We start from the raw sequence: 26,159 nt of genomic DNA on the forward strand, positions 1-26,159 counted from the left end.
CTTTTCTGTGCATTTTGGATATGAAGCAAGCTCCTTCTGGCAGCACTGTGTGTGCCATAAGGCCCTGTAAAATGAAGTTATTGGCAATTAGGAATTCAGTTTTTCAATAATTAAGATTGGAATAAAACCTGTATCTAAACTACTAAATGCAGGTAGTTTTCACCTTAAAACTTGGACTCGGAATGTTAAGAATGAAGAAACAAGTCCTGTACTTTGGTCAGCTTTATAGGAGCTAGTCTCCTTGCACGTTTTCTGAAAAAGCAGGCCATTCACCGCATCGTAGTCCCCTGTTGTTTTCAATGATCCATGGGTGCTCTTTCCATCGATAGATGTGATGTGCCATTCCCTACTGATGGTCAGAATTTGGGAGCCTCCAGCAACAGTAACTTGCTTACTTCTGTATTCTGAAACTAGAAAATGAAATTAAACAACACTTAGACTTTCAAGTTAGTCAGATATTTTGCTGAAACTTTAGAAAAATGACTGCTATAATGCAATAAATGCTGGCCCACAGGGAGCAGCTTTAGTGACCACAGCATTTTCAAAATGATGAAGAATTAAACCCACGGCATTCTGCAGTAGCTGTAGTTTCTGTATCTTACAACCATCATCTGGTGGTTTTAGTTTTATGCATGAAAGAAGTTTTAGATCCCTTTCCTCCCAAGGGATGGGGAAAGAAGCAAGGAAAACTCAAGAAGCAGGGAATATAGAAACAGCAGCAATATATGTGTAACTTGGTTGCTATACTCGCATAACCAACAAGGGCTGGAGTCAGCGAGAGTCCATGAAAGATGGTAGTCACAATATGCAATGAAAATTGAAAACAAAAGTGTAACTGCAGGTCTAGCTGACAAATCTGGTCATGAGAATCCTAGTGCCTTTTTCCTAATCAGTGTTTAAGTGTATTCCTTGGATCCTTTTTTTTTTGCTTTCATTCTGGAATTACAGTAGTCACCTAGAGTAAGTCATCCTTGCTTTACCCTGGAATAACGCAAGCTAGACACATAGTAGATTGCTTTTTTAAGAGCTGCATCTGAAGTTGCTTCTGAGACCTGTACAGTCATATACAACCATTTTGTAAGAATGAGGAAAAGGAATTTAAATTTCTGATTAGGCCTTACAAGACAATGGTTGATCCATTAGTGTATTGCTCCAGTTTTACAAAAGTGTTGACAAAAATGGCCATGGGTCAGGTTTCCTGTAGATTGAGTAATGTATAGTTAAAACTTTAAAAAAAAAATCCTTACCTTTTCATCTGATTAGGTTAGTGGGGTCTGAGTTTTTCACTGGAAGAGAAAAAAACTCCTCAAAGAATACCTTTTTGCTACAGATAGACACTTATAAAGGCAACAGTTTTGAATCAAAGTTTTAGATTATAAGGGGGGAAAAAAGAGCATACATACAGTGAATTTCATCTTGACTGCAGAGGTGATGCTAGTGCAGGTAGAATGAATAACGTGACCCATCCACCTTATACATGTTTCCAGAATTAGGTGGAATGGTTAAGTGTTAAAATAAAATTATTTTGTAATTTATATTCCTGTCTGCCTATCACTGAAAATTGCTTCCTGCTGTTAACTACTTCATAAATATGGGGATTGTACTTCTGCAAATTTTGACCTGCCAGAGTCTGATAAGAATCCATTTGCAGTGAAAAATTAAATGGTTTATATTGTTTGACATGTATTAATTGCTTTTGAAAATTCATATCACAGTTAACACCAGAGATAGCCTAAGGCTGTTTGTTTTTAAAAAAAGCGTTACAGTAGCCAAAATAAATAAAAGCCTTTGTACTGTCCAGAATGTACTGTCTGTTACCACGTAACATATGTGGGACCAACAAAATATATGGCCCAAATACAACATTGCCATTGAAAATTGTTTTACAATAAATAAGCAGTTCAAGCTGTAATATTATATATATGTGCAAGTCTGTGGATGTCTGTTATTTTAAGTGGCAACAATAATTTTTTTTTGCCTTGCCTTAGCTTATTTTCTGTGGTGATGTAAATACTTATTGAAAGAGGTGATCATTCACTTAGGGAGGTTTTTGAGTACTTTGATTTTGTGTCAAGTTGCTCGGTTTAGTTTTGTGTGCAACCTGAGTCTGTGGCAGGGAATCACTGTAAAGATTCCAAAGTTACTTTTCAACTGGAATCCAGCACGCTATTTTAGAAAAATGAGGCTTTTAATATATAAAAATAATTTCTAACTAGTCCTGCAAGTGCAAATACTAAATCAAATCCTGTCTGTTTCACGGAGCAGAGTCTGCAAGTCCAAAGGTACACTTTTGATACATACCGTTATGCCAAATAGTGGTTATATTATTGGTTCTTTACTGGCAGCAGCGCTTGTACAGATTTGTGTGAAAAAACGGAGGTTTGTGCGCGGGCTCTGAGGGGAGACCGCACTCACCGTCGCCTGCTTGTGGCGCCGATGGGGAAAGAAGAAAAAAAGAGAAACGTAAAAAAACCGCCTTACGCAGCCGAACAGGAATTAAGCCTTTGCTGAAGGAACAAAAGGGCTTCCTTGTGCTGAGGTGCGGGAGAACCGAGGCGGAGGGCGGGAGAAGAGCAGACCTGAGGCGGGAGGGCTCTGAGGCGCCTCCGGGCGCGTGAGGGGGGAAGCGGCGGGAAAGGCCCGCTGAGGCGGAGGGAAGGGCGGGGGTGCTGCGCCTTGGCGGCTTCGGCAGGAGCAGCACAGGCACGCTTATGCTATTCCAGCTTTAATAACTGACAGTGGTTTAAGTATTTTTTTCGTGAAAGACTGTCGTTAGACCTGCTGTGTCTCAAATGAGAATATTGATTTTTATGTTAAAAAAAAAATTCCTCACAAATCAGGATCCCTCAGCATCCTAAATTTATCTTAATATGCATGAGGGTATTCAAATACGTTTATTATATACTATGGCTTTTTAATTATACTCAAGTCACATTGTTGTACTTTTTTCTGTCAATACAGCTTTTCAGGTGTTTTTAAATGTAAATGCAGTTGAATCTTCATATTCTGCCTACTGTGGGATAAGGAAAAAACAGAGCAGTAGGATTTAGGGTAAAATCCAGTGACTTAGTAATGCAGATGTGGCATGCTGATGGGTGGCCCTCAATTTAAATTACAATTTTAATAAAGTTAGGGAAGGTGAAGATCTGTTATTGTCCAGACAGCTCGAGTTACTGAAGTGGTCATTGTAGATCATGAAAATTGTGGTTAGTGATGAAGCTCGGGCCTCATCCTTGTTGAGAAGGATCTTTTCTTGTAAGGTAAGCAACTCCAGTTTTCTGTACTGTTAAGAATATCCATATATTCCTGTACTTACATGGTCATTTTGAGAGTCATAGGATTGGTGTCTCTTCAGGCTCATTGGACTCTTTGATGTCATGTCTCCGCTTAGCAATCTCTTTTTGAGTCTTGTTCTCTTCCTGATCAATTTAAACCTGAATCAATTTAAATTTGAATAATGAACATTGTGAAATGTAATAAGAACCCTATTAGAGCAAGAAACCTGCCAGAATATCATATTGCAATTCCTATGGTCTGGAAAAAGCAAATACTTTGCTTCATCGGCCTAGTAGTAGTTCCCCGTCTTCTGTAAAGTTTTAATTTTTACTGTAGGACATGTGGTTAATTTAAGCTTTTCAAGGAATAAAAGAAGCTTGGAGATGCATTAAGCATCTCGATGTGTATAATACTGTAGTAAAAACAGGAATCTATGTGTGTGAAGTTATAGTCTTGCAAGAAGCTGGACCTCGTTGCAAATGTTTTGTGTGCCCTTTAGTTGAAATCTTGGCCTTAAATGAGATGGTGTTGGAGCAGGCGTCGCCCCTTGCTGGAAGCATCCGTGCCCAGGTATTCCTGCCAAGGGGACATGGACTCCAGGCTTCAGCCCGGTAGAGGGTTTCCCTGTTGCCCTGCAAGGCTGCTGCCCTCTTTGCACGCAGGGCTGTGGCCGCTGGGGCTGTGTGATGTGCTGTGCTGTAGCCCCTGCTCCGATCACGTCCCTGCTGCCTCGGGGGGCGTTAAATCATCATCTGCCATGGCATCTGGCCCGTAGTCTTCAAGGGCTCAAAGGCCTACAGTGACATGCAGTTGGGTAAGTGAAGAGGGCTGTACCTGTTTTATCTCAGGGAAAATGCAGTGCAAAGTTGGAAAAGGAGAGGAGATTCTCTCCATAAACTCCCAGGGAAGTTGGAGAGGAACTTTGTTTAAATGTTTTCTTTGGAGGTGCTAAAATGTTTTTAGGTGCAGTTCATCTTTGGTTTTATTATCAGTTAACTATTCAAGACCCCAAAAACGTTTTCCTGAACAGAACAGGCTGCTGCATCCTTTATTTAGAGTAACCCTTGACTGTTCCTGAATGGGTAAAGTGTCTCTTAGAGTAACTCCTTTCAAACTCCAACAAAAGGGCCTCGGAGCAAGGTGGGAAGGTGTAGATCTGCTATTTTCCAGCGAGACTGAGTTACTGAAGTCATCGCTTTAGATGAAGAAACTAGTCCCAGTCACTTTGCCTTAGTTTTGGCCTAACTATAATTTGCTGCTTCCAAATTTCCAACTGCACTTTTAATTGGATAAGGTATGCTTCTTTGCTTCCCATGTTAAACATTTATTGAACATTAAGTAACATCTGTATTTGACTCCAAACTGCATCTAATACTTATTGTGTTACTTGCAGCTTGATTTCTGGGTTGATCAGAGCGATAGTGTGTCTGTCTATTTGTAATTGGCCATATTGCATTGCAATGCTCATGTTTAAAATAAAACATTGTAAAACTTAGTATGTTACTAAGAATTTAAAATAAAAACAACGTGGATGACCAGATTTATAGAAATAAGCATTTCAGACCATATTCTCTTAAATAAGGTTATGCAGTAGTTATAGCACCATTGGCTTTTAGTAGTGATGAATAATTGCTTAAGGCAGCATGTGAAATCTCACTGGGAGATTGTACAGGATGGGGTTTGAATGCCAAATTTGGGATTTTCCAAGAACACTAGTTTAGCAACTTGTCTTTGGAATTGCTTGCACTTTTTTAAAGGATTAGCAGTGCAGACCGATGTAGGTTGATGATAAATTTTACTGAGACACAATGGCCTCCACACAGAGTGGAAGAAGAGACAGATAAATGATTGGAAATGTGATCAAGAGAAAATTATCAAGGAGAAAAATCTTGTTTGTGGGTACACCGTTCTATGAATTTTCTTCCTCAAAACTGTCAGGAATAATCACAGTAATAGGCAGTTCATTAATCTGAACTTTAAAATGTGAAACATCTTGTTTTAAGAAGTTTGATTATGAAATAAGAGGAAAAACTGATGAGATTTGGGCTGAGAAAATAAGAGAACAACGTAGCTAAAATTCTTCTAATGTAATGTTGGAAATGTACCAGGAAATGCCGTTTAAAAATTCAGCTGCATCTTTCTGAACTTGTACTACAAGCAACTGCTGGTGCAATCTTTTTAGATGGATCTAAGCTGCAAATTGGGTTTTGAATCTCCAAATCATGCTGTGGCAGGACCAGTGGTAGCTAGGTGTTGTATACGCATGAAGTTGTCTAAAAAATTCAGACTGGCGTCAACAGGTAGAGCCCCAAACCTTCCTGAAAAAGCCTGGTCTCCAAGGTGTGTGCAGAAGAGTGACAGACTTGTTAGGCCTTATGTATGCATTCACTGATTTACAAAGTCATAGAAAACCACAGGATTTCAATAATTAACTTGCTCATCTTCACTTAAATCGTTCCTCCTTATTGATAATCTTGTTGATCTTTATTTTGGCATACTAAGTACTAGTATGCTCACCAGCAGCTGGGTAAGCCAGGTAAGAGGGAATTCCTCTGCACAGCGCTTGAATGAGTTTTCCGTACAGGCGCAAGCTTTGGAGTCTGTTTTTTGAGATAATGAAGCAATTCTCTCTGGGTGGAAGCTGGCGAGGACAAGGTCCCTAAGCATCAAAGAAATAAACGCAGAAAACGGCACTTAGAAAAACCAAACCCGATGTTCGGAATCTGTATGTGCATCTTCGATAATGGAGAAGGGGTTATTCAAGAGCAATGCCATTTTTGAAAGACTACGCTTCTGGAGTGACTCAGCCCTGCTCAGAAACTTGAATGCAGTTCTTGGGAGTCTTTTCTCCTCTTTGCAGGCAGGGAGCGAGTACTTTTTGCAGGCAATTGATTTCTTGCCCCTTTCTTTCACCACCCTACCTGGTGTCCTGGAGCTGGTGCAGAAAACAGTTTATCAAGGAAAAACCTCTTGTCCATTTTGGCAATGATGCAGGTGGTTTCTGAAAATACCTTGGTTGCAATGCAGCCCTATTAAAGGAAAAAAGCTTTTTTTTATAAAAAACATACAGTGAAAGGTAAAGTGGATTGCCAGAGAGAAGCACTGGTCAAAAAAAGGTTTTATCCAGTACAAGTAATCATAGGGAAGGAAAATGCTGGTTTGTTTTTTTTTTTTTTTTCAATTATATTGTCTAGGTAAATACGTCATGGAGGCTGACAAGGCACTTGAGTAAAATGTGAAGTAAATATCCTTCTGCAGTGGTGCCACGTGTGTGACGCGTTGCACTGCTTCGGTCAGGTGAAGGGATTCACTGCTGAGAACATCAGTGCAGCGTACAGTACAGCAGGTACAATAAAATGGTTCAATGACAATGGTTTTTAACCATCTCTAAAATCTTGCTAAGTTTTGCTGAAGCTTGTGTGTTTTTCAAAAAAAAACCATGGTTATTTTCCATATTTTGGGGCCATAGTGGCAGCTGCTTACGGTCTTTTTGTCGCAGATTGCCAGGCCTCAGAGCCCTCCTTTGAGTGGGTGCTGACCCCAGTGTCAGTGAAAATGGTGTGAGTTTTCACTGTGGCACCCCTTAAAGTTTTTCTAAATGTTCTGATTTTTGCAAAAGGTTAAAGTAGGTGAAGATTTAGGTTTGTGGATCCCTGGTAGTCGTTCAATCAATAAAGCAATAGCTCTAGTAATTGTATGGAAAACTACTGCATTTAGAGATCAGATTAAAGGGAAGAGGGGAGGCTGGGAAGCCGTTAGTACTGTTGTGCCAAACCTGATGTTCAGGCTTTATCTAGCCCTGATTTTCCGGTGTCTGATGCATCCGCCTTATGAAGACAGACAAGCAGTAACACTACTGCTCTATTCCCCCCATGCCCATTAGAGCAGGTGGAAAAGGAAAGACATTCTTTCATTTAACACTGGAGAATTTCCTTTAAGTGCTAAACTGGATGTTCAGAGTCAAAGTTGCAAGAAAAATTTCTAGGAAAATAATTTCTTATTGTTCTTTCCCCAGCAGGAACTTGCAGGCAGAGGGTTATGTACAGCATTTCATCGTATTTTGTGCTCAGACCTTCCATGCTAATATTTGTGTCTCTCCACACAATTATTATCACAGTGTTTATGCTAATCTCAAGACAGAATGTTGATTTTGTATCTAACAACTGTCTTTTCCCCTTGATATATCGAGCACTGAGATAATTTCTTTGGTATAAAAAAAAATAAAAAATCCAGTTTCCTGCCAAGTATCAGACTTTAAAATACAGCTTTATTCTCAGAAACATCTTTTTCAGAGATCATAGGCAAAGACCACCAGTTCGCATGGTAGAGGTAACCTGGCAGACAGCTAAACACCATGCAGCCATGCACTCATTCCCACCCACCCCACCCCCCCAGTGGGATGGGGGAGAGAATTGGGGGGGAAAAAGAAGTAAAAATCCTGGGCTGAGATAAAGACAGTTTAATAGGGCAGAAGAGGAAGGGAAAACAAAAATGATAAAAAGAATATACAAAATAAGTGACGCACAATGCAATTGCTCACCACCTGCTGACCGATGCCCAGCCTGTCCCTGAGCAGTGATGTGTCCCCACGGCCAACTCCCCCCAGTTCCTATACTGAGCATGGTGTCATATGGTCTGGAATACCCCTCTGGCGGGCTTGGGTCAGCCGTCCTGGCTGTGCCCCCTCCCAGCCTCTAGCTGGCAGGGCATGGGAAGCTGAGCACTACTTAGCAACAACTAAAATGTCAGTGTGCTATCAACATTATTCTCCTCCTAAATCCAAAACGCAGCACTATACCAACTACTAGGAAGAAAATTAACTCTATCCCAGCTGAAACCAGGAGAGGCAGCAGTGTATAATTGGGTGTAGCTCTAGAGTTGCCCTGTTAGCAAGAGCTGGAGCCAGGAAAACTCCGAGAAGAGAAGCAATTGCAATCTGAAACAAACATTTGAAGTTCACAACACTAACATTGCGGCTGCTTATCTTGCATAAAGTTATTTGCTGTCTTAAAATAATTTTGACTTCCTGTTTAACTTTGTGTAAGTGCTTAGCACTTCTTTGAAGTGGGGTCTAGCTGAAGAGTTTAAATATGCAGAAATATTTTTTTGTTAATGAGCATCATCAATTCATATAGATTACTCGGCTTCAGCAATATACTTTGCAGGGGTAAGATCTTTGAAACAGAATGGGTTTTAAAATATTTCCAGCTGCAGTTCAGTAAACTTGGAAAAAGGTGGTCTGAAATATTTTGAGCTTTTCATGCTGAGCTTTTGATTTCAGACATGGAGCAGATCCATGCAACATCCATGTGCATGTGCACCTCTTGCAAAGGGTTGTGGAATATGGTTGCACAGTACAGCTCTGTGCTTGCAACACAGCAGAAGTGGGGCTTGAGCATCCTCATAGTAGATCTCATGCCTCTGAATACAGGGCTTATAGTAGAAGGGTAGGCACAATCACTTTTTATTCAGAAAAATGTAATGTTAAACGCTTTGTAACCCCTTTATAAAATCATATCGCTTCAGTGACTCACGTGCTTGCTGTTGCTCAGATTTGTCAAAACTGCTGATGCATTTTTGAAAGATTTAATATTATGATGATAAATTCTCGTGTGATAATTATTGTGAACAATTTTTCTCTTGGAGGCAATCCCTCTAAGATTGAATCGGTCATAAATTTTGTCTACTTCAAAGGAGAATTTTTGTCAGAAAGATCCCAGTGTGACTCAGAGTATTTAGCACTAACATTTTGGAATTTATCCTGCAACAATTTCAGGCTGCTGTTAATATCCCTGCTTCACAGTCATGCGCTTGGAGTCTCTCATGGTGGTTCTGTGATGCTCTCATCAGACAGCTGTGCCATAACTTTATATAACTTGCTGGGACTGTTGACTTGCATCTGAGTTGTGAATGAGAGAATATTGCCCTTTCAACATTTTACATATGCATTTCACCCTTCTAACAGAGCACTTCTCTCTTTCACGTTTGAGTAGGTATATGGAGTGAAGTCACTGCCAAAAGTAAACTTTCACCCATGCAGTCCTGACCCTTTTGGCATTTTTACTCTGTAATCCCTACATAAATCAGTAACTGCTTGCTAGGTGCCAAGAAAGACTCAAAATAACTTTAAAACCGTCCAGCCTTAACAGTTTTATGAGACAGTGATCCATAAGCTTACAGTAAACTTCATTCTGATGGTGGGTGAGGCAAGATCTGCTGGTAATTGATGTGTACTCTTTATACAGTAATATCCCAAAGTTAAATCTTAAAATGGGTTTACCTTATTGGCATGTGTCCTGTGCTCACAGAATCGTGATGGGTTTCCTGGGGAAGTGCTCTGATAAGAGGAGGCTTTGATACCAGCCTGACTGAATTCATTACATACAGGAAGATGAAAGAAAACTTGTCACAGTAAGTTCAGTGTATTTTATAGTAACTTCTAAATAAAATAAAATTTAAAAAAATCAGAACCAGAGAATAGATGCCTAATAAAATTTGTAGTAATGCTTTGCGCCTATGTAGCAAAGGACTCGGCCTGATGTTTTACCCATAGCTGATACCATCAGCAGAGATGGTAATCTTGCTGTGTTAAAAATGTTGTCAGTCCCCGGAAATCATGAGGTTGGTTCTAAACCACAGAAATTACTGAGTTCTCTTGTTAACCTTCCTTTATGAGCTTGTTCAGTTAGGATCTGCTTTCCAGTCCGCAGGCATGGCCTCTGTATCTTTACAGAGCTTTTTCATGAAAGTTGCGCCCGATCATGGACTAAGGGCTAACTCTAGAAAGGGACCATAAACTGGAGATAACGAAAAATGAGTAAGGGAGGAGCAGTAGCAATGGGCATTTTGTCAGCTCTTATTTAGAAAGTAGATTTTAATATTTCTCTGAATTTGATAATTATATACAGAGCCATGGCGTAAGAGCTTATGTGCCTTATTTGTTGCAGAAACTTTGCAAAATGTTTAGTTTTTTTAATTGGCCTGTACAAATGCCTGAGCTTCTTTGCACAGGAATAGTGTCCATTGCTATTTAATAAACTAAGATATATATATATATATAGCCTCAGATAATTTGGATTTGTTTCTTATCTGTGCCTTTCAGAGGTGTTCACTTACATACTGCAAAAGTGCTTCTTATTTAATAGCAGCTCTGTCAGTCCCTCTGTATATTAATTGTGCACTTCACTGTAATTCAGTACAGGTTTGTGCACTTAAATTTTCTTTTTGTTGCCAGAATGGCATGATGGGGCCTCAGTGTCATTATAAACTAATGTCTCTGAACTACGCTCTCCACTGTTCTCAATTGCTGAGGATCATTATTGCAGCTGTTATTGGAGAAGCCAGGGAATCTTACTTTAGTTGAGAAGGTGAGGCCCAATTCTCATTTACACCACTCAGGGCCACATTCTGCTACGAACTGGTGCCTTGCTCGGACTACGTGAGTGCAGGGGAGGTGTAGCAGCCTGCCAGCACTGAGTGGAGAGCTCTGTTTTTCATCTATTTTGCACCCACTTTGCAATTTGCACGAGGTATAAAATACGGTGAATGAAAATAATAAATTACTAAGGGAAAAGATTTATAGTTCTTCTAATCAGACTGATTTGTAGATGCCAAATGGAGATAGGTATGTCCTTAGCCTCCAAGATCCAAAATACACATAAAAGTCTTATTTTGTATGTCACGAAATCCTCTCATAGTCTCTGGAAATTTAATTAATCGTCTAGTTCTCAAAGGCATTGAGAAACTGAACTGTATAATGCTAATCCCTGCAGTGTCGTTAGCAATGAGTTGGAAAGCAGCTTTGTCCATTTCTTCCAATAACCATCGCCAATTTGGCCATTACAGTAATGTGTCACACTTGGAAGCCTGGCTCTCCAATTCTCCCATCAACTTCTGATTACTTGAGTAGTTTGTATGGCACACACACACAGCTAGAGCATTTGGCATTAAGAATTGCTTACGAAACTAATTGCAGTATTAGAAGCCAGGAAAAAGGGCAGGGAGGAGTGTTTTTACTGTAGAAGACCCTGTTCTTTTTCCAGTGCAAGCTTGTCTGTCTCATTTTTAAAGCTCTGCTCAAGGCATTCTGTTTCTGTACTGAATTCTTGTAGCACTGTGCAGCGAACTCCCAAGGCTAAGAGCCATTCCAGTTTTAACCCTATTCTCAAATTAACATTTAATTTTGTGCGCACGCTTACATTTCCACGTGTACTTATGCCTTACTGTCTAGCAAGAATAAGCCTGCTGAAATTATTTCTGGATTCATTCTTGAAGCTTGATTTTATTTTTTAACTACTGAATGTGATTCATTCTGCCAGACATATCCTTGTGCCACACAGATTTTCCTGGACTTTGTCACCCCATCTTTATCTATTGTGTGGTGTACCCAGCCAAAAGCAAATGGACGCATAGAGAATTTTGTTGATTTTTTGAGGTGTTGCTTCATTCTTTACTCTTCTCCCACTACCTGCTCACTCCCTGATAAAGTAAATATTTATGAAAGGTACCTGGGGGGGAAAGAAACCTGTGAGTCATCAGGAGAGTTTGTGATGATAGTATAATCTCACCTTAACTTCATTGAATCCATCTCCCTTATATGTTAAAATTCCTGTTTGGTAACCAGACTTGAACTGAAATTGCACAATTATTCTTTTCATTTGATGTTCACGGTTTTTTGTTTAAAAGATTTTTAGTGGATGACAGTGCCAAATAATGGGTCAAATTCTTCTGTCAATTTTCCTCAAAGTATTTGAATTTTTTTTCAAAATATTTGAAAATACTTGGCCTTATGAAAGAAACAAAGAAATTAAGTTTCCTACGACAATAAATGTTGCTGTGTTGTAACAACATTATTACTTGTTCTGGATGTTACTCAAACTCCATTTTCTGCTGCCTTCCCTGATATGACCCATCTGACTGCAAGTGTAACAGTTGAGGGAGAAAATTATATTATTTGGGGAAAAAATTGAGTCTTCACTTAGATCAAAAGTATTGAAAGCAAGAAGACTACTTTGAGAATGTGGGCATCATTGTGGAATTTTGTATTTGCCAAGGGGTTCTGGGTCACGGCTTCCTAAGCTAAACCTCGTGCTGCCTGAGGGCTGGTGAAAGTGAAATTAGAGTGGGTTTAGCCCTTCTTATGCAGCTCTTTACTCCAGTTACTTAAGGCTTTCCTATTAGAAGTATATCTAGGCTTTGCCTGAGACAACTAGGAGTATGTTCTCTCTTGTAGTAATGTTAGTCAAATGCTTTTTAGAAATTAGTCTTTGGCCTTGTCTGATGGGATCAGCAAAATTCAGTCAGTCCAGTGTAAGGTGAAAATCGTGATCATGGCTATTGTAATTCTCTATCACTATGTAACTGCCAGTTTCATGTGTTGCTCTGCTCTTACCTGTGCCTAAGCATATCTATGCTTAAGAAAGCAGAAGCTCATGCTTCTTGGGTGTTCTGCAAAAGAAATGAGTATATGACGACATAATGACTAATGTAAAGTTAAGCTTTACTTTAAGAGCATCTAAAATGTACTGAATCTTTTTGGTGTAGCTTGTGTTGCCTGAACCCTGTTTGATTCCTGCTATGAAAGGCTTATTTGACTGCTGAAATCTACTCTGAGTATTTCTGATGTCTGTAATCTTAGAAACAAAGAATCTTTTGAGAAGAAGGGACAGAGCCAGTTTTCAAGAGGAGGGTAACATCAATCTAATCTGACTAGTCTAATCTAACTGTGCTTGTCACAATTTGATATCTGTTTGTATGTATTCTGATATATTGCTTAGCAGCTTTGTTACACTTGAGATAACACTTCCTGCGTGGGGTTAAGTGGTGGAAAGCAGATGCGTGCAATTTCTTCTTTCATTGAGGCCTGTTTGCTGAGACAGGTTTTCACACAATCTTTCACCTTTTTTCTGATGACTGAGATTACAGAAATGTGTTGGCTACTAGGTTGAGTTCTTGTTTTATTAGAAGGCAACAGGCCTCAATTACGGCTTCCTAGCAGAAAGTAGTGCGATTTGTCAAGGTTCTGGCACTGGCTGATGTGGAGTCACAGATGAGGAGGAGTCCAGGCAAGGTCATAGAAAAAGGAGAGTACGGTATCTTGTAGTCATTGACATTTTCATAAAATACAGAAAACAGCAGTAGCTTTACAGGAGGAATCCCCATCCTGCTCCTTTTGTTTCTTTCGTTTTGTGACCTCATGTAAACCACGCATCCTCTGAAGTTTCACGTTGCTCCTTTGTACACCGAGGAGGCTAGAAGTTACCCAGATTACCTTGTGAAGCACAGTTGTTATTCCTAATTATGTCACTAATTTCAATGCATATGTTGTATACATCATGGTAACTGATCAAAAATGAGCAGCACTTGTTAAGAGTTCATTTGATGGAAGAAATGGCTGAAGAACTGGTCTGTTCAGGGGTTGGCATGTAAGCCACCATGGCATAGGTATTTCTTTCCAGGATTTGTCTGTAGACTATTATGATGCAGAGGACAGAATGCAGTTTGAATGAATGCATAGCAGAGTTATTCCTGATGCCATTTAATTCTGGACGATATCCTGTTAAATATTTTAAAAAAATGGAGCCAGCAAGAGTGGGAACTCCTCTAAAGTTTACACCAGTAAATAATATCAATTTGAAGAGTGATTCATTTTACAAAAGCTGACTCACAGAGTGCTTCTAACATATCGGGGGCAGGTTATCTGTGCCAACCCAAAATTCAGATAGGAGGCGTAACGCAGTGTGGCATATAGATATGGACTTGTTTGAGTCATGAAGAAAAGTTTGTCAAGTGTTTCCCACACCTTCAGCAAGATATAAAAGTTGAAGGTGCCTGGGATTTTCTTGCATTCTTACTTTCTGCAGCCTCTTGTTCTCTCTGAAAGAAGAATGAACGGATTTGTGAGTATATCCGCTTTTGTTGAATTTTTTACATTATAAAGTTCCTTATTTTTAAAAACAAAAGGATAGAAAAGAAGATGCTCAAGTAAGTGATACAGTACTGGGACTAATATGATCCTTGTATTGTTTCTTTGGGTTGTTCAGTGGGAAACTTGCATTTCTAGGGTGTACGTTAATCCCCTTGGAGTCAGCGGAAGCATCGTTTAAGCAAAGAGAGCCAAACTTGATTACAATTCAGAAGGGGGATTTCATTATGATTTAATAATTACAGTTGTAGAGGCAAATCAAGAAGTAACATGGCATCAAGAAGGGACTTTTGAAAAATACAAAAAATGTAATGCTTAAGTTACCATTCTGCTTTTTCAGTTACAGGCAAAAGAGCCTAATAGCAAGAATTTCACAATGAAGAATTGTAATTGTTTTCAACTAATACACATGTTAAATGGGTAACTTTTCAAACTGATGCTGCAGCTGCTTCCCTCAATTCATGAACTGGGGTTTTTTATGGCACTGCCTGGTGTTTGTCAAGTGAGAATGCTTATTCCTTTTACAGGCTGCAGTTCTCATTTTGCTGGGAGTCTCTTGGGCTCAGGCTTCTCCATTGGACGTAAGTAGGCTGATAAACTTTCCAGTGCATGTACTCATTTAAAATTTATTGGATCCCTGGTCAGGGGATGAATATAATAGGAAGAAAAGCACAGAAGAAACTAAGGAGAGGCTTATTGCCAAGCTTAGAGAAAAATAGTGTTTGCCAAAGGTGGCAATCATAAGCCAAAGAGGCAGTTCTGTGCAGGTGCGTAGTTAACAAGAAATCTGGGGGGGCATAGCTCCCCTTAGCTCAAGCTAAAATTTGGAGACTGTTGCAGTCTCCTGCCAGTCCCTGCTGCCACACATAATGACTGGGATGCTCCACGTTGGTTTTTCTTACCCTGTGGTAAGTGAGGGCTTGTCCCTTCCTTTCTCACCCTGATGCACTCCTGCATAATTAGTCTCCACCTCAAGGGCCTCTTGAGACTGCTAGAGGGTTGTTAAGGGATTTAGTATTTACATAAAGCAATGTACTTGTTTATTTGAGAGAAAGCATTTGTTTATGTTGCACCTTTTAAAGGTGCAAGCCAGAGGATGAACAGTGATTTTTATGGTTTTTTTTTACCAAAGACCTTTGTCCTGCAAGAACCTGGCAATGACTATGTCGCTGCAACTATGACTATCCACAATGAGAAAAACTTAGCTGAAGTCCATGTCACTGCTGGCGTGTACTCCTCTGATACCATTTTTGACTACTCATATGTAAGTAAATCTAAGAATCTGCCTAGACTTAATCTCTGGGGAAGTTTTTAAACTCAGAAATTATTTTGGTGTATTCTCACCATAAGTTGTCCTGAAACACCATTTCTTTGAAGAGTCCTGTAGCCTTTCCTCCTCTTAGGCCATCTCTTAGTTTCACCCATACGATGGGGCAGTTTAAAAGACTTGTAATGAAACCTGTGGTGGCAGTTCATCAAGGTGAAAAGAATGTCACTGACCTCAGTGAGGTCAGAGTTGAGAAAGGGCTGCCATCACTCATGTATAGCAAGTGCGGTAGAAGTCTGTCAAAAGATTCTTCCGGTCTTACAGATGGACATTAGTGTGGGCAGGCTGCTTCCACTCCCTAAAGCTGACAGTGTAAATGCGGAGTCATTCCACAATATTCCTGTATTCCTGCGTAGCCACTTTACGTTTGTTCTGAATTGTCCTAAAGAGTAGAGAGAAATGACTAGTATTAGTGTTAACAATTGTAATTAACTATAATTTTTTTAATCACAGGGGTATATTGCCACAAGGCTGTTTTCACGGAGTGCCTGCTTTATCTTGAAAATAGATAAGGATTACATCCCAGAGCTGCAAGAAATTGGACGCCTGGCTTTTGAGAGAAAGGTGACTTTGTAGTGAAACCTGTATTGTATACACGAAAGGCTACTGTATAGGAATTGTGTGGTGTGATAGGAGCCCTCCATTCTGCTTTTAAGAGCATCTGTTCTTAGGGATGTCTTTTACTGTGTGAGAAGTGATGAAGTACACCTGACAATGTAGAACTTCAAGGCATCATCTATATGAAATGTCATATAGAACATTATTTTAAGATAATGGGCAATCATGGCCCACCCTGTGGTTTTATAGTGGATTGTTGTTGTGACTAGTACTGTAAGATCCCGTGCCCTTGGAAGTAGTGTAATTTGACTATTTTGGGGTGACTGCAATATGAATCCAGATGGGGTTTTCTTATTGTCATGCTGATATTTTGAGCTTGACATAACTTGAAATAACTTTGCAGAATAGAATTTAGAAATCTGTTTACTTTGACCAGATTTTTACTTTTGTATTCAGGCAAAGGTTTCATGAAGGAACTGGAAGTGTTGCCTGGAGATGGCCTTGAGTTCTGGCCCATTTTATGGCAGCCTGACAGGAGTGTATTTACAGCAAAACTTACTGCCAATTAACATAACTTATTATGGTAGTATTACAGCTCAATTTTGCTATGTTGACAGAACAAGTATCTAGTGAACTTTGTTTCTGAATAGATTGAAAATATTTATTATCTTTAAAAGCATGTAGCTTCTTTGGCTAATGCTTTGTGTGAGGCAAAGGAAGGTGACTTTAGATTTTGGGATTTTCTCAGAGGGTATCCCAGTAGAATGTAACAAAAGCTACATTACTGATGATGTCTAACCCTTTCTTTTTAGACTATGAAGGCACTGTACTCTCCAAATAATGTGTGGGTACAGTTTCAATCTGGCCATTCTGTGTTTGGACGTATCAAAGACTGGATTATCTATGGTAAAGCCATTGAACGACTCTGTGCAGGTCTGCCCCTCTACGGCCTTGTAAAGACTCAACGTAAGTTGTGAGATCAGAACATTATGTTTCTGTTACAACAGAAGCACCTTTCTATCCTTTAAATCTAAGTCTACGTGGTACCTTTGAGGCATGAACATATTGCCCTGTCTTAGGAGTAAAATACCTATCAGGGTTGAAAGGGTAAGGCTCTGGGATGCTTTGGTAAATCTAGTAAAGCACCGATCTAGTAAAGGGCCAAAGTGGCTTGCCTGGTGTCAGAGGAAGCCACTGTGTAGCAGCTGTACCCAGCTCATGCCCTGATGGTACGATGGTCCCACAAGGCATCTGCTGTATGCCAGTGTGCTAGCTGCTGTATGTGGGTTATGGGGAAGGAGGAGCACAAAGGTGATTTAATGCCATATTAACATTTCCTCCCTTATAGTTACACCATAGAAGTTTTATGTAGCAGCCACTGAGACCAACAGGAGCTTCCAATAGGACCATAATTGGAGAATTGAAACTTGTGTATTTATAGACTTTTCCTTGCTGGATACAGGGGTCTTGTTACTGCTAATATCTTCATTTTCTTGTTTCTTCTAGCACCACTGAGTGTTCATGGCTGTGTCAGTGCAGGAATTCCAGGTGTTTTGCCCATTAAAATCTGTGAAAAAGCCAATTAGGCGGGATCTTGACAATTCTGCTGCAGAGAAACGGCTTGTTTCTTTGCATGCTTTTGTGATGGTGGCCATGTTCTCCAACTGGACCAAAACTTGGTGTTAGACTCAACTTGCCTATCCAAGGCTTTGTGTGCAACAAACCTATGGTATACAAATAAAGATAATGCAGTAAATAAAATGCTTTGTCTTTTTTCTTCATCCAAGAGCAGAACACAAATGAAATGGTCCTTGCTAGTTGCAGAAGAGATATGTTTCCCTTTGGTGCATTCCTGTGCTCAGGCTGCAACATGACCTAGGCATTGTTGTATATGCTTCATGATGTTAAGGAGACAGAATAGTTTTTTCCAGTGGAGAACTTCCCTTTGGCATCAGCACCTAGCTTCTTCAGGTGCTGATTCACCTCAAGTATGATTGCTGGAGGGAGGGAGAAAACAGATGAATGGATAGATAATGGGAAGGAGCAGATCTATGGTACCAACACTTGCAAAAAGCTTGAATTCTGCAAGGCCAGTGAAAATTTATAGCAATTTGAAAAGGTGCAATGGGTCAGAGCTTTTTGTTCTGGGCATTTTTCAAACCCAGAGAGAGAAGACTGTCCCAGTCCTAGTAAGTTTCTAACCCAGAATAAAATTATCCTTTCACACAATGCCAGAGTAAAAAGAGCTGTGACCACTTGCTGAGTGCCGTGCATGTGCTGGAGAGTAGTTTGTGTCAGGAGCCGATCCAAATAAAAGATGAGGCAGCATTGGTGCTGCCTGCCTGCTCTTCTGGTAGGCCTCAACGAATGGGTGAATTCACACATCCTTTCCATCAGTGCTTGGAAGGAGTGTATATTTTGGGGCTGAAGACTAAATGTTTACTGTTTATTAGAGACTTGAATGGCTGCCAGAGGGCAAGGCATTCCTTTGGAGTCCAGGAAACTGGCCCTGGGTCTGCAATTCGTTATTTTCAACTCAGACTCCTGGTCAAACCTTCTGCTATTTTTTAAAAGAGCATTTTATCACATGGTGAAAGTGTTCTTTTAGATAAATTGTATTCATCATGGGCTGCAGGTTCTTTGTGATCCAAAGAATGTTTCTGGAGAGTCAAACTTTGGTAATTAAATCCAGGAATGCTTGTGTGTGTCTGCAAGATACAGGATACTCTGTTTAGCTGTATTTTGAAGTAGAGCTCACTGGTGGGAAGTGAAACTAGGGAGTTGTAGCTGTGATGTTCTTGGCTGATGCACTGGAGATGTGAAACACCTCAAAGCACTCCTTGAGAGCATTGCTTGGCAAGAGTACTCGTGTGGATTGTGACTTTCAAAGCTTTTGTGGTTGCAGTATCCAGAGAGGCTGTTGTTTCAAGACCTTCAAAACTCAGTCAGAAGCCCTAATCTAGTTTCCAGGTGACAACTGTCATGTTTCAACCCTTCCCTTGTCTATTCTTCTGCTAGAGTGCATGGAAGTCGTGACAAGCCCCTCCTCCCCTGAGTCAGCCAAGCTCTTCAAAATCTAGAAGACAGCTGCCTTAATTATCTCAGGCTTTATAGACCATTAGATTATTTCTTTAGGGATGCTGACCTGGCATCGACTATCCAGTGAAAGTTTGAAGACCGGAGATTGAAGTAGATCCCAAAGGAAGAAACTGGTAGAGCTTCCAGAGAGGCAGACTACATGTACAAAGTTGAGTCTTGTTATTCTAAGATTTATTATTTAATTCAAAGTTATTTAAAATAATTAGGGCAATCTGTTTTTTTGTCCAATTGCAATATAGATGAATCTGAACCTTGACTGTGTGTGCAGTGTAATAATGGTCTGCTGAGACTTTCATCCTGGTGCTACTAGTTTAATCAGAATTAGTTACTTTAAAGCAACCCTCTGCATACTGCATCCATTTATTAACAGAACAGTGTCCTGAAACATGAGATCTGAATAAAACAGAGTGGTTATGCATGGTTATAAAAGATGTAGGGCTAAACTCTTCCACTGTCCCAGGGATAAAGAGCATTAGTCATGTGAAGAGTTCTATTTTCCTATTGCATAGCTGCTTACAGATCACGAGGACTCTTCTGAATGGACAAAATAAGGGATGTGTTGCTGCCTTGATAGTATCAACGGGAAACTGAAACACGATCTGCTCTGTATGGTTTGACTGCTATCACGGAAATTGTCTGTGACCGAGGCAGGAGCTCAATCCAGCTCTTCAGTTTTCACCAATGGCTTAAAAAAATCCCTTTCTGTGGCTTGACTGGATTTTATTTGAATAATAAGCGTGTTTGAGATCTTAAATTTTTTTTGTTCAGAAAGTATTGCATATATATTTAAAAGCCTGCAGATAATCTTTTAGTGTTTATGGCCTACTAATTTTGAAGGCAGTGTTACAAACTTGGTAGATTTTTCACCCGATACTAGAGCAAATAGTTCTACAAAGAACTCTGAAACAAGCCTCAATACCTTATTATCTGCCAGTTAATTTTGTTTGAGCTGGGGAGGTAGTGTTTCTGCCCTTCGAGTACTCAAACATGGAAGATTGTTTCTGGCTTTTCTTTTTGTTCACCATCTCATTGTATTGGTCAGACCTGTTAGCAATATGTTCGTGTTTCAGCTGCTGTGTTTATTGTTTGCTAAATAATGCTTCAGCTATCCTGCAGCACCTCCAATGCCAGGGTGCACAGCTTAGAGGAAGCTGTTCTGGAGGGAGCACCCTGGAGGCAAGTCTGTTCTGACGTTTCTGTACCTTTTGGGGTGCAAATCACAACAAAGAGAAAAGGAAGCACAAGAAAAATCATATACCACATGACCCGTATGCCCACCTCCTTCCCCCTGTTTTTCAGGGGATGGTCTGTTTTCTCATGAGCACCTGGGTGGGCACATTACAGCTCTGAATTTATAGACCTTGAGCCTAGGCCTGTTGGTATTGCCAACATATCACTGATTTCAAAGATCATGCTTGAAATGGCTTCAGAGCCAAATAAATTAACTCTGAATTTAGTAACTAACTACAGGACAAACAGAAATGTACAGCCAGCTCTGAACAAAAGCAGAGAAAAGGACCTATGCAGGCGAAAGAATTTTGATATTTTATCTATTTGATACTGTAGTTGGCCAGTGCTATTTCCTGCTATTTCCTGCTTTGCTGACTGTGCCGCTGTTTACCATATGTTTTATGTACATGTCTTGGACTATAATTAATCTATTTTTCTTATCTTGCAAGGTGATGGATGTTATTACTGGACTACAGGGAAAGACAAAGGCAGCAAAAAGCAGCAACAACAGGTAAAATGTCCCTGAAGATATGGCCCATCTGTTGCCTTAAATAACTGCAGCCTGAAAATGTTTTCAGTCTTTAAATCCACAACCTGTCAGCAAAGAATCTGGACTTGAATGTTCACGATCTGAAGGAAATATATAGCTTTCTTTTTATTTATGACTTAATTGAGACATACGTTCTATATAATATGCAGCATCTGCTGTCATAGAGCTTGCTAGGTACCAGTAGGTTTATGGACCATCTATTGGTAAGGATCTTTTTACATTGTGATCCATGAGATTTCTTATGGAATGGATGGAAAATTCCCGCTGATTTGCACAGGAGGGACCCACAGAGGATTGCAGCCACTTCCAAAGTGGAGAGCAGCAGCCAGCAACTGTTCTCAGAAGCAATGGGAGAGAGGGTTATGTTCACACTCAGCAAAGCAGAGTGCTTATCCTAATAACAACTGCCTATGGTTAATGCGCAGCGTGGACTGTCCCTGAGGGTTATTAGCCGTAAGTGTAAGATAACACCTTGAAAATAGCGCAGGCAACTGGTATATCTGCATCAGGAGAGGGGTGGGGCTGTGGTGATCCTTCCAGGACTGGAACTCAGATCTATCATAAAAATGAAGAAAGGAGCCAGTGCACAAGCTTAAGTTCTAAGGATGTATTGGCAGAAAGTCTAGAGAGGAAGAGAGTATCAGGATATGACTCTTATTACCCTGAAAGTTACCTGATCTTCCCACGAGCCTCTCTCCATCGAAGTAAAATACGTGTTTTGGAAGCTTAGCTAGCTCCTCAGCAAGGCTTGTTCTATAAAAGGTGGGGAATTTGTTTTATGAGGAAGAGAGCATATTGGGAGTGTGTCTGGGTGTGTCTGAGCCACTGTGCGTGTGCATTGGCAGCTTTTGTAAGTTAAGACAATATTTATCCTAGGCTGGGATATCAGAATAATGCTGATTATTTGTTCCCAGCTTTTTTAAAAAGCCTGAAAGGTGTTTAAAGGCATGCCTGGAATCCAAGCAATGGTATCATTGGATGCACACTGACAGGCAGCTAAAATATGTCAAGCGTTTGGGGAGGGCAGAATTAGCACACATTCCAGCCACATCTCCAACTCTGCTGCAATTAACCTTTCTTGATCCTTATACATATCAGTGGGCAGGAAGCCTCTATGGTCCCTCACTGCCAAGGACACCAATTTATCTAGTCACCTGTGCTGCACATTAATCCAAGATCTTTTTACCACTGAACCCATTTCCACTGAGCACCTCCCACCACCACCTCCCCAAATTTCCCAGTGTATGAGACTATTTACCAAGGTCAAGGTATGACACCTTTGCCAGTTGTGATCACTTTAAAATCAGAGATGAACCCCAAAACTCTTACCCCGGTGAACAATACCATTTAACTGAAAGACTGCTTAAATTACAAGGAGTGGCAGATTTTCGTATATCTTGTCTGATAGGTGAAAACAAGTTTTCCAATTTGTATCAAGTAACAAAAAAGGACAGCTATTAAGGTTAGCAAATTTTCCCTTGTAGGATAGAATTTCCACTAGCGGAGAAAAATGAAGTCAGACTGGAGAGTCAAGCCCACTGTTTGAAACAAAAATTCTGCAGTCTGAGCTGGCAAGCTAAAGATGTGAGTGAGTATCCTCATTTTCTAGGTCTTCCCACCCTTTTTGTACTTACAATGTATAGTCGTGAGGAAAAAAAAAATCTGACATCTTAATTTTAGAAGACAAAATCTTGCCTCTTGAGTGTGTCTCTACAACCACTAACCACTCGGGAGCAAATTGCTGTGATTGAGCACTGAACAGCGCAGCAACATCCATGTGCAAGAAGAAAAGAGGACACATTCCAGTAAAGGGAAAGTATGTGCTCAGTTTGAATCAAGGTGACTAATCTTAAATACTCAGATTTTAATTTATTGTCTGGAGGGGAGGTGATCTGGCTTTTGCATGGTTACTTGTTTATAATAAGTAAATGCCTTGGGCAGAGAGCCATACCAAAATTTCCAAGGCATATAATCCAAATCTGGTGGTACATATTTGCTTTCTACTTGAGCTAAGAAGGGAGTGTGATTTCAATTGACCACTAGATGGCAAATTGTTACAGTAACAACAGTTATAATTTTCTTATTACAATCTAAATCCAGGGTTCCCCAGGAAGCAAAAGCTGGGTCAGGATGCAGAGGATTAGAATTCATTCCGATTTCCAAACCAGTGGGCTATTTGTTTTCACGTGTACTTGTGCCCCATTTGGTCACAAACTGAACTCTTTTTTTGATCCCTCATTATTTGTCATTTTTTTCTCTTTAATGTGGATATATATATTCCATTATCTAATGAGGCATTGCATTAGCACAAGCCTTGTGAATCAAAGATTTCGAAGTGTTCTAGAAACATAAGTAGCAAAGATTCACAAGATCTAATATGAAATGAGTGAAATCTTTCCTGTTTCAGAAAAGGGATGCAGCAACAGATGAATCTGACAGACACCAGTCATGCTGACCATGAGCACAGGTAAGGGGGGAAGCCCCAACACTCCTGCATTCTTGTCACCCTCTCCTTATCACAACCCTGTTGCCACCAAGTGAAATCTAACCAGCCTCATCTGTCTCTGCCCCTGCCTAATCCTGTTTAGCCGGGCTCCTCCCTCAGGCATGAATTACTCAGAGAGCAATTAGGTGCTCTTGGCTTGTTTGGTTTGAGGGTTTTTTAGGGGGGACCAAGGGAGAAAGGGGGCTGGGGGGGAAAGGGGGCTGCCAGTCTGGCTGGAGTTTTGTAGCCAGGACTCTGTTCCTTGCAGGCAGGTCCTGCTGTTCTTAGCACTTGTCATGGCCACATCCTCTGCTGGTCCTAGCGCTTCTCTTCCTATTCTGCAAGTTCTTTTCTTTGCTCTTTCACTCAGCTCAGTAAGAGGCAGCCAGACTCATGTGACTGGGCAGTTCCCACTTTATTTATCTTTCTGGAGGTGTGTATAAAGAGAGGAAGGTGATTCAGACCTATTGAATGGGCTCCTCAAGTTGCTCCAGCCATTTCTTGTTGGACAGAAAAGCAGAGGTAGCATAAAGTAGACCCTTTTGTGGCTATGCTCAGAGTGGAGAAAGCATCCTTAAAAAAATCACTTTGTAATTGCTGGTACTAGGATGAGAGCTAATGTGGGGATATAGAAGAGGATAGAGGGGTAAAGCAGTACAATTAATTTTTCTGAGGAGGTTCTTGTAATTCAGGTGGCTTTCAGGACAGCCCAGACAGTAAAGGTAGCCAAGGCCTTTATCTGTTGGCAGGCTGTAAATCCTGCCCGGCAGTTCCCAGGTGGGATACAGCACATCCACCCTTCCCATACCTACGATGATGGTCACGATGCCAGCTGCTGGGGAGTTTCCACTTTCTCCTGCTGGCTCTATTGCAGATGGTCACGTAAGGATTGTTAAGCATTTAAAAATATGTTTAAATTGAGACATAAGGATGTTAAGGCTTGAGCCAGCAGTGGTAGCCAATAACCTATTCCATCCCCTGTGACAGGAAGCAGAGGCTGTTTTCACCTAAAGAAGCTCCCTGATTCAGAAATTTGCCCTGAGCACACTGGGAGGTGTTTGACAGCAGCACATTAAGCAATGTCCCTGGGTGCAATATACTGAGAGCTGAGCCAGGGCACTCTGCCACTCATTCCAGATAAGTCGAGCCCTTTAACACCAGGGACTGCGAGGGGCTTGTTCCATGCTCTCGATGAGATAAGCTGCCATCCACGCTTCACAAGACACTCCTATCTGCCAAGTCGCTCTGAGAAAAACTGAGAGATGTGCAGCGTGATTTAAAGCATGTTACAGACTCCCCCAAACTACGATCCTAAATGCAGGGGTCTTGCTAAATTAAAGTGAGGAACTACCAGAGGGGTGGGATCCTTCAGATAGGGGAGTGTTTATGCACAGCTTACAGGTGTTGAACCCAGCTGTGAAGGAGATAACTACAACACAACAAGAATGACAGAGGTAGCGCCAGAGTCTAAAAATGTGGGAGTTTGATTAAAAATTCTCCGGTTCAAATGTATTTTCATGATCCTGAGCCTCACAAGTGTTAATAGAGTACAAATAGTACCTGAGAGAGAGTAGTCTGTTATGTGTATGCTACCACTAAAGTGGTCTCAAACTGATGTGACAGCTAATTAGAAAACAACCTGTGTATCAATGAAGTTTCCTGACTGTAAAGAGATTTGCATAGAGCTATTACCTGTGGACTCTCATTTTCCCTGCCTGTTGTGATTTATTTTTTTTTTACAGCTGCAAGATAAAGTCACATTTTTGATGTGCTAGTTAAATTTGGAGAGCAATTAGTCCTACAGTTTGCTGGTCTTGGATATGTGTAAGACTTTTTCAGGTGGGGAGAATTCAGCAGTTGCCTTGTGAAGTGAGCTATTTGACAGCATTTTATCAAATTCCTCGGTAATGCTAACCAATACATAAATATTCTGAACTTCCTAAACAAGAAAGTTGCAGAAGCCAGACTAAGAGGACCAGACTATATTTGGAATTTTTGCTGCAATCGAAGCCAAAGTTAATGAGAATTTCTATACAGTTTCACTTAAAAAATAGAAAAGACAAAATTTTATATTCATTTGCATGGCAAACATAAATGAGAGGGGCTGCTGACAACCTGAATTTATCCAGTATAATTCCAACCATCAAGTTACAGAAACTGAAATGCAATACATTTTAATCTTTGAATTTTTAAGACTTAATATTTTTTACTGAATTGATCTCTTCTATTGTTACCTAACTTGTTTTCTCTTTTTCGTCCCAACCCTAACATCAAATAAACAGAGCAAACATTAGACACGCTTGTCTAATTTTTCCTCATGTTTTGTTGACATGATTACAAGCTGTTGGCTTTGTAATTACCGTCTTGTGCTGAGACATCGAATAACACTGCCAGAAAATATTCCATCTCTGCTTAATACTCAAGTTGTCAATTAAATAATTTCAAGCTATTAATCAAAATTGTCAACAAAATAATTTCTGGTGAACAGAGCCTGTTTTCTTCCAACCCATTGTTCAAGATTAAGAATCCATAGTTCTAGAAACCGAGGACAAGATGCATTTAGTAATTGTTCCCGAGAACTTTGTTCTTTTAGGGCTGTGGGAGTATTTAAATGGAGTTCTCATTAAGCAAAAGAATGGTATTCCTCAATCAGCTCCCTTGGATATAGCTGATGAAGAAAGGAACAATTTTTGAGATTTCTGTAAAGTTT

At 40.3% G+C, this 26,159-nt stretch overlaps 1 protein-coding gene across 1 annotated transcript; it reads left to right on the plus strand.

Moving 5' to 3' along the window:
- The first annotated feature begins 14,147 nt into the window (after nt 1-14,147).
- On the plus strand, nt 14,148-17,671 carry GKN2 (gastrokine 2). The gene is made up of 6 exons (XM_009643407.2): nt 14,148-14,174; nt 14,728-14,781; nt 15,333-15,464; nt 15,981-16,091; nt 16,898-17,051; nt 17,592-17,671. The coding sequence occupies exons 1-6, from the start codon at nt 14,163-14,165 to the stop codon at nt 17,669-17,671; spliced, it is 543 nt and encodes a 180-aa protein (XP_009641702.1). The 5' UTR covers nt 14,148-14,162.
- The last annotated feature ends 8,488 nt before the right edge of the window (nt 17,672-26,159 follow it).

The sequence above is a fragment of the Egretta garzetta genome, unplaced genomic scaffold (genome assembly GCF_000687185.1).
Source record: "Egretta garzetta isolate BGI_Z169 unplaced genomic scaffold, ASM68718v1 scaffold238, whole genome shotgun sequence".
NCBI lineage: Eukaryota > Metazoa > Chordata > Aves > Pelecaniformes > Ardeidae > Egretta > Egretta garzetta.